We start from the raw sequence: 8,646 nt of genomic DNA, 5'->3' as shown, positions 1-8,646 counted from the left end.
ACATTACATTTTTAAATTCCTATAGTTTATTATATAATTATGAATAAATATATGAATAAATATTTTATTACAATAAAATATATAACTCTCTCTTAAAAAATAATAAGAGTTAATATCTTTTCATTTTATATGCAAGATGGATCCAAATAAATCGATCAAAGGTGGTATTTCTTAAAAATAAATGTTATTTTATTCCATTAATGCTGTATACAATCACTATTAAATAACAAAGAAAGATTAAAGCTAGAAGGGGATCATCAGAGTATTAAGCATATAGTACAACGTATGTGTATATATACACACACACACACATATATATATATATATATATATACACACTGTGTCAATATGAGCTTTATGAGCTTACATAACGAAAACCTTTTCGATCTTTTTATATGGAAATACTTCTTTGGTTTTTGGGCAAATTACTGTGCCGTTGTTTTCCTGAGCCATCTTTTCTAATGCCTGTAATAAAAATTGCAAATACGTGTGTTATATTTTCTATGTAATACATATTTAAAATATATACCAATAATATATATTAATAGACATAATAATATAAATTAATAATATATAACTTATTAATTCAAAATTAGTTTAATACTTTATGTTAATGTTTGATTAGTTATATTATCTTTATATTATAATGTATATAATTTATTATTTACATATATAAATATATAAATATTTACATATATAAATTCTATTCAAATATTCTAATTACTTTGCTACTTTAAAATATTTATATTTTGAAAGCATTAATAATAATTTTTCTACTTGCTATTTAATTTATTTTTAGAATATTTTCACATACTTGTTCACCATAAACATATCCATTAGGCATCATCATCGGCTGATTATGTTCATTTAGTGGTTTTCCACTTATACTACAAACGAGCCGCGATTGTGAACAATGAGCAAAAGGCAATGGCGCGGCCAATTCATTTAACGCTTCGTTGCAGATTGGACAACTAGGATTTCGACCTTCCTTATTTGCGCTGTAACATTGAGGAGTTTTGAGGGCTGACAAACCAGCCTGCAGAGCTACTGTGAATACACTCTGGCTTGCCAGTTGAAATAACCTGTAGTTCTCTTGACGAAATGTTTCAATCAGCTTGTCCCATCTGCAAGTGAATTTTTATAAATTATTATGTTGATTTATTATATCAAAATTATTTTATTACGCTACATTATCAAATTGTTTGACGAATCTTTATAATTATGTGATTCATATTAATCGGACAAGTTCTTATAATTTTTAGCTGACTATTAAGAGACAAGTTTTTTGTAATTCTGTATAGTGGATTAATCATAATTGTGATGCGTGTTTATAAATACCATACAATTGCAAACCTTTTTTCGTCTAATAGATCTTTATAGGGGCTTAAATATGCATGGGCTGGAAATGCCAATTGGCCCATACAACACTGAATTTCTTGCAGCTGATAGTCGTCGTAATTGGAGAAGTACTTCCGAGCGTGTTTCACTGCGTCCAACCGCCTATCGGTTCGCACTAGTTCGATAAATTCTTGTATGCGCAAATTGAACTCCATTGTGCTACCCAGTTTTCTTAATTTCGAACGATTGTCATGACACCAACCAATACATCTCGCAGTTTCGTGATTGGCCAAGGATTTCTCCACTTCCCTCGATACCATAAACACATCTATAAATATTTAAAAATATTGATAAACTATATATATATATATATATACTGGAAATTGTTGAGAATTTATATACAAAATTTTATAAACTTAATGATTATAAGAATGAAAAATAATAATGAAAAAAAGAATAAAGCAAATAATCAGCTTTACATTAAAGAGTACCAATATTTGTTAAATCTCTGAGCTCGTTGTTATCTGCCAATTTAGTCGCCGTTTTATAATATCCTTTGCGAAGAAAATATTCTACTAGCATTCTGTCTAATCTTTGCCGTCTCCACTGATTCACAGCACTTGAAGAAGTATTAGCATGTTCCTTTAAGTGATCCAATCTTCTTTTGCAGACCATGCCTGCCTGTAATTCCTCTGCTATAGATTCTTGAGCTTTACGCTTTAAAACTTGAAGCCTGGCAACTACGCCACCAAGTAATTTGCTGATTTCTCCAGTTCCCACATAAGATCCATCAGTTTTGAGATTTTTCTCAAGTTCATTAGATACTGCTTGAACATGTGATACTTCTCTGTCGAGAGTTTTCTGGGCAGAGCGGAACTTCTTGTTCAAAAGCTCGTATGGGACCTATTTTTTAAAAGCACATTATCAGATATGCATGCAGATTTTGATATATATTGTTTACAAAAAAAAAAATAACGCAATATTATTGGAGCAAATGTAATGTTGTATATTATCTTATATTGACTCAGAATATAGAATAATATTTATTGTATAGAGTGATATGTATATTTGTATTTATTTTTACTGATAATATTTATTCTCATGTCGTTTTAAGAAACTTACTTTTTTATAGATTATCTTTTTTTATAAATTTATATTTATATGTTATTTCTCAAGAAATTTATTTACGTATCTATCAAATATATAGGATGCATAAATATGAAACATAGCTAGAATAAAATTTCTAAATGACAATAATATCTCGCTATACTTTACAAGAAAAAATTGTCAACAAAATGAGAAAAATATGGGTGCTTACTTTCAATGTAGGATGCTCAAGGCTCTTCACGTCTGACATGTTGGGGTTAATAATCCAAGATGATTAGCGAAATAAGAGAGTAAGAGACAAATAGAAACACGATGAAAAAGATGACGGAGTTAGTAATCCGATGATGCGTCTATTATTACGCAGTATAATATCGATGTTTATGTCGATGAAGAATCGGCGGAAAGAATCGACAAAAAGGAATAACATAGGGAGAGATGATTTGAAAGATTCACATCAACTTGCGTTTAATTCTAGTCCATTTTTCGGTCACATATGTGTCTTTCAATGCCTTTGTTTACGCGTAATTTTGGAATGGTTTGGTCAGAGAGAGAGAGAGAGAGAAGACTAAAAGAGGAGACTCGTCGATGTTGCTGGTAAAGTGGATAGTGGATGTAGCACAGCACGCAAGTAGCGATTTGCCCGACAATGCCGACAGTAAAAGTAGATATGGATATGTGATTCCAATTCCCTAAATGTAACGGCGCTACTGTATAAAAAAAACGTCCCACGAAAAGTCGGCATAGCCTCTCTTAGCTTTTTTCTGATACCATGGTATACACCGTTTATACCATGTATATATACTGTGTATATCGTCGAATTCTTCAATTCGTTAATTTAAGTAAAACTTAAAAAATTTTTCGTTTATATTTTCAACTAGAAGACTAGTTGATGGTGCGTCGAAAAATTGGATATCCAACTGAAGGTATATTAAATCTTATAAAAAAAGTCTAACCTCTAAAAATTTAACCTCTTTCTCTTCTCCGAAAAAACATGCTATCCCTGTGACAGTTCGTAACAAATTATTGGCAATACTTCATCATGTATTCTATATGCAAGAATACTCATCCCGCAACGGGAGTCGAGCACGCGATCACGTGTCATTTTTTCAACCGTACTGAGAAATGCCTCGTCGTGGCCGGCGCGAATGTCATACGGGTGTTTCGCCTGATCCCGGACATCGATATGACGAGAAGGGAGAAATATACGGAAACCCGCCCGCCTAAGATGAAGCTGGAGTGCTTGGCGCAGTATACTTTGCATGGGAATATCATGTCTATGCAGGCTGTTCATCTCATTGGATCGCAGAGGGATTCCTTGTTGCTTAGCTTTCGCGATGCAAAATTGTCTGTTGTTGAGTATGATCAGGATATACATGATCTGAGGACGGTGTCATTGCATTATTTTGAAGAAGAAGAAATAAAGGATGGATGGACGAATCATCACCATATACCAATAGTAAGAGTAGATCCTGAAGGAAGATGCGCAATAATGTTAATATATGGCAGAAAACTGGTTGTACTACCTTTTCGGAAAGATCCCAGCCTCGATGACGGTGACTTGCTCGAGAATGCAAAATTAACATCGTCCAACAAGACTCCCATATTGTCCTCCTACATGATAGTATTAAAAACATTGGAAGAAAAAATGGATAATGTGATAGACTTGCAATTTCTGCATGGGTATTATGAACCTACGCTGTTAATTCTGTATGAACCAGTAAGAACGTTTTCAGGACGCATTGCGGTAAGACAGGACACTTGCGCAATGGTTGCTATATCCTTAAACATTCAGCAAAGAGTACATCCAATTATTTGGTCTGTCTCTAATTTACCGTTTGATTGTTATCAAGTTGTACCTGTGAAAAAACCATTGGGCGGCACATTAATAATGGCAGTCAACTCGCTTATTTATTTGAATCAAAGCATACCACCTTATGGAGTATCGCTTAACAGTTTAGCAGACACAAGTACCAATTTTCCATTAAAACCACAAGAGGGAGTAAAGATGAGCTTAGAAGGTGCACAAGTCGCATTTATATCTGGGGATCGTTTAGTTATCTCTTTAAAGAGCGGAGAACTTTACGTTTTGTCTCTCTTTGCCGACAGTATGCGATCTGTGCGTGGATTTCACTTTGACAAGGCAGCAGCTAGTGTGTTAACATCATGTGTATGTATGTGTGAGGACAATTATCTTTTTCTCGGCTCTCGACTCGGTAATTCATTATTATTACGATTTACCGAGAAGGAACCGGAAACTTTAAAGAATTTGAGTGACAATGAGATTACTATCGAAGAAAACGAAAACGAGGAAACTCCGGCCAAGAAGGCGAAACAAGATTTTCTCGGTGACTGGATGGCATCGGATGTATTAGATATTAAAGATCCGGAAGAATTAGAAGTGTATGGAAGCGAAACTCATACGTCCATCCAAATCACATCATATATTTTTGAAGTGTGCGACAGTCTATTGAACATTGGACCATGTGGAAATATTTCTATGGGAGAACCAGCCTTCCTGTCGGAGGAATTTTTACATAATCAAGATCCCGATGTTGAACTCGTGACGACATCCGGATATGGTAAAAACGGCGCGCTTTGTGTGCTGCAACGTTCCATACGTCCTCAGGTTGTGACAACATTTGAATTACCCGGCTGTGAAGACATGTGGACCGTTATCGGTACCTTAAATAATGATGAGCAAGTTAAGGCAGAAGCGGAGGGATCTCACGCTTTTTTAATATTAAGTCAAGAAGATTCAACCATGATTCTGCAAACTGGTCAAGAAATTAACGAAGTAGATCAGAGTGGATTCAGCACGCAAGGAAGTACAGTATTCGCCGGTAATCTCGGTGCCAATCGATATATTGTACAAGTTACTCAAATGGGAGTGCGCCTTTTACAAGGCATCGAACAGATCCAACATATGCCCATAGATCTTGGCTGCCCAATTGTGCATGCGAGTTGTGCCGATCCGTATGTAACATTACTCTCGGAAGATGGACAAGTGGTATTGTTGACACTTAGAGAAGTGAGGGGCACAGCGAGACTACATGCTCAACCTGCCAACTTATTGTTTCGTCCCCAGATAGAGGCATTATGCACTTATAGAGATGTAAGCGGAATTTTTACGACACAATTGTCCGAGAGTGTGGACGACGAGCAAGTCGAAGAGGAGCACAATATAGAGGAACCGTCTGTGCTCACCAATATCGATAACGAGGACGATCTATTGTACGGTGATGCTCCAGCATTTCAGATGCCTGCGCCATCATATCAAAAACCGTCGGATGGAATCGCTAAGAAAGCGCCTTGGTGGCAGAGGCATTTGCAGGAAATTAAACCCACATACTGGCTACTTGTATATAGAGATAGTGGGACGTTGGAAATTTATTCCTTGCCAGATTTACGGCTTTCTTATCTCATTCGTAATTTTGGCTACGGCCAGTACGTGCTGCACGACAGTATGGAATCTACGACATTGCAATCAGCACTGGTTAATGAGATCCCTAATCCCGAAATGCAGGTAATATATTTGCAAAATATTTGCCGTTTTTTTCTAGTAATCATATATTTTTGTGCTATTAAAAAATATATATTTCTTTATAGGTTCGTGAAATTTTGATGGTCGCCTTGGGACATCATGGAAATCGGCCGATGCTCTTGGTACGCCTTGATTCAGAGTTGCAAATTTATCAAGCTTATAGATATCCAAAGGGACATCTAAAACTGAGGTTTAAGAAACTGGAACATGGAATAATTCCAGGACGTTTAAGTCCAAAACCGAAGGAAGAGGACATGCATATGAATGCAAGTGAAACTCGCATCTGCATGATGCGTTATTTTAGCAACATTGCCGGATACAATGGTGTATTTATTTGCTGCGATTATCCGCATTGGATATTTTTGACTGGACGCGGTGAATTACGCACGCATCCAATGGGCATCGATGGCCCCATCACGTCTTTTGCCGCTTTTAATAATGTTAATTGCCCACAAGGTTTCCTATACTTTAATAGAAAGGAGGAGTTACGGATATGCGTTTTACCGACACACTTATCGTACGATGCTCCTTGGCCAGTTAGGAAAGTCCCTCTACGATGCACTCCACATTTTGTTACATATCATCTGGAAAGCAAAACCTATTGCGTCATAACAAGCATATCCGAACCTCTGAAAAGTTACTATAGATTTAATGGCGAAGATAAGGAATTTACAGAAGAAGAGCGTCCAGAAAGATTTCTATACCCCTCTCAAGAACAATTTTCCATTGTATTATTTTCTCCAGTTTCGTGGGAGACTATTCCCAATACAAAAATCGAGCTGGAACAATGGGAGCATGTTACTTGCTTAAAGAATGTGTCTCTGGCTTATGAAGGAACGAGATCTGGTTTGAAAGGTTACATAGTATTGGGAACAAATTATAATTATGGTGAAGATATCACAAGTAGAGGACGCGTGAGTTCTACAAATAAAAAAAATCTTCTCAAATCTTATCAATATTGATTATTTTATTCTACTCTCTCTCTCTCTCTCTTTTTTTTTTTTTTTTTTTTTAAATTTTCAGATACTTATATTTGACATAATTGAAGTAGTACCTGAACCTGGCCAGCCATTGACTAAAAATAGATTTAAACAAATTTATGCAAAGGAACAAAAGGGACCTATAACTGCTATAACTCAAGTATCAGGATTTTTAGTCTCAGCTGTTGGTCAGAAGGTATTTTCTTTTAATTTATTTTCATAAAAGCTTTGTGTCTATTGTGAACAATATTAAAGATTTATGCTGTTTTATTGTAGATTTATATTTGGCAGTTGAAAGACAACGATCTTGTTGGAGTCGCTTTTATTGATACTCAAATTTATATTCATCAGATGCTAAGTATCAAAAGTCTTATTTTGATAGCTGATGTTTATAAATCAATTAGTTTACTAAGATTTCAAGAGGAATATAGAACACTCTCTCTTGTTAGTAGAGTAAGTAATAATACATTAATTTCAAAGAAATATTAACTACATTATATTAAGTTATATAATTTATGTATTTTTATTATAGGATTTTAGACCTGCAGAAGTCTATACAATAGAGTATTTAATTGATAACACAAATTTAGGTTTCTTTGTGACTGATGGAGAGAGCAACCTAGCTTTATTTATGTATCAGCCAGAATCAAGAGAAAGTCTGGGAGGCCAAAAGCTGATTAGAAAGGCGGATTTTCATCTAGGCCAGAAGGTGAACACTTTTTTCCGTATTAAATGTAGGGTCACTGATCCTGCGAATGATAAGAAGCACTTTTCCGGCGCTGACAAAAGACATGTAACTATGTATGGTAAGTCAAAATATATAAGATTACAAGTAATATGTGGTCTATTCATAATCTCTAAATAATCTATTAATAAAGTATATCTTTTGCATATATTTTTTTTACATTTTATAGCAACATTAGACGGCAGTCTTGGTTACATTCTGCCAGTACCAGAAAAAACATATCGGAGACTGCTTATGTTACAAAATGTGCTGGTGACACATATCTGTCATATTGCAGGCTTAAATCCAAAATCATATCGGCAAGTATCAATTATAATTACAAAAATTATATATCTATAATTATGTAATTTGCTGATTTGATTGGTGTGTAATTGGGATTTTTTTTTTTTCTATTTAGGACGTATAAAAGTTACATACGAAATCAAGGTAATCCAGCAAGAGGCATTATTGATGGTGATTTAGTCTGGCGTTACCTTCTTTTGCCAAACAACGAAAAAGCAGATGTAGCTAAAAAAATTGGAACGCGTGTTCAAGAGATCATCGAAGATATTACTGAAATTGATCGACAAACGGCGCATTTCTAATTATAGCTGTATTATAATCAATAAAGCTTTTGTTATAATTTTATATTACCTAAAAATCTCATACATGTCTATAAACTTTGTTTGCACTATCATCGAATGCTAAATACATACAATAGTATGTATATCTTGAAATTATCACAGCATTCTTGCAATTGTTTAATTCATATATCCCATTAAATTGTCATTGAACTTAAATTTTTGGTACTTGAATATATATAAAAGAATTGAGTTATAGTTTTTATTTTTATATTTTGTAAAAGAAATTGATACTATTTTTTATGATAAGCCGGATCATGACGAATTGACAAATTAGTTTATTTATCACTTGTGAATAATTAAATTAAATAATAG

At 34.4% G+C, this 8,646-nt stretch overlaps 2 protein-coding genes across 2 annotated transcripts; one reads left to right on the top strand and one right to left on the bottom strand.

Annotated features, from left to right (window-relative positions):
* Positions 1 to 167: 167 nt before the first annotated feature.
* Kaz (E3 ubiquitin-protein transferase Katazuke) lies at positions 168 to 3,036 on the bottom strand. The gene is made up of 5 exons (XM_070303878.1): positions 2,657 to 3,036; positions 1,830 to 2,241; positions 1,354 to 1,666; positions 815 to 1,124; positions 168 to 465 (listed from the first exon to the last, which is right to left on the bottom strand). The coding sequence occupies exons 1-5, from the start codon at positions 2,693 to 2,695 to the stop codon at positions 364 to 366; spliced, it is 1,176 nt and encodes a 391-aa protein (XP_070159979.1). The 5' UTR covers positions 2,696 to 3,036; the 3' UTR covers positions 168 to 363.
* A 186-nt stretch (positions 3,037 to 3,222) lies between these two features.
* Cpsf1 (cleavage and polyadenylation specificity factor subunit 1) lies at positions 3,223 to 8,610 on the top strand. The gene is made up of 7 exons (XM_070303950.1): positions 3,223 to 5,968; positions 6,052 to 6,900; positions 7,010 to 7,162; positions 7,243 to 7,419; positions 7,499 to 7,772; positions 7,881 to 8,010; positions 8,109 to 8,610. The coding sequence occupies exons 1-7, from the start codon at positions 3,485 to 3,487 to the stop codon at positions 8,293 to 8,295; spliced, it is 4,254 nt and encodes a 1,417-aa protein (XP_070160051.1). The 5' UTR covers positions 3,223 to 3,484; the 3' UTR covers positions 8,296 to 8,610.
* Positions 8,611 to 8,646: the final 36 nt, after the last annotated feature.

The sequence above is a fragment of the Polyergus mexicanus genome, unplaced genomic scaffold (assembly GCF_030449975.1).
Source record: "Polyergus mexicanus isolate NDT 795.1 unplaced genomic scaffold, iyPolMexi1.0 SCAF_11, whole genome shotgun sequence".
NCBI classification, from domain to species: Eukaryota; Metazoa; Arthropoda; class Insecta; order Hymenoptera; family Formicidae; genus Polyergus; species Polyergus mexicanus.
This window is presented reverse-complemented; position numbering and strand designations above follow the sequence as displayed.

Excerpts from the sequence above, each read along its gene's own strand:
- Cpsf1 (XM_070303950.1), top strand. The coding sequence starts at position 3,485 with ATGTATTCTATATGCAAGAATACTCATCCCGCAACGGGAGTCGAGCAC. Across the intron at positions 5,969-6,051 it reads TCCCTAATCCCGAAATGCAG|GTTCGTGAAATTTTGATGGT; the intron begins GTAATATATTTG and ends ATTTCTTTATAG. Across the intron at positions 7,163-7,242 it reads TCTCAGCTGTTGGTCAGAAG|ATTTATATTTGGCAGTTGAA; the intron begins GTATTTTCTTTT and ends GTTTTATTGTAG.
- Kaz (XM_070303878.1), bottom strand. The coding sequence starts at position 2,695 with ATGTCAGACGTGAAGAGCCTTGAGCATCCTACATTGAAA. Across the intron at positions 2,242-2,656 it reads TTGAGCATCCTACATTGAAA|GTCCCATACGAGCTTTTGAA; the intron begins GTAAGCACCCAT and ends TTTAAAAAATAG. Across the intron at positions 1,125-1,353 it reads GATCTATTAGACGAAAAAAG|ATGGGACAAGCTGATTGAAA; the intron begins GTTTGCAATTGT and ends ATTCACTTGCAG.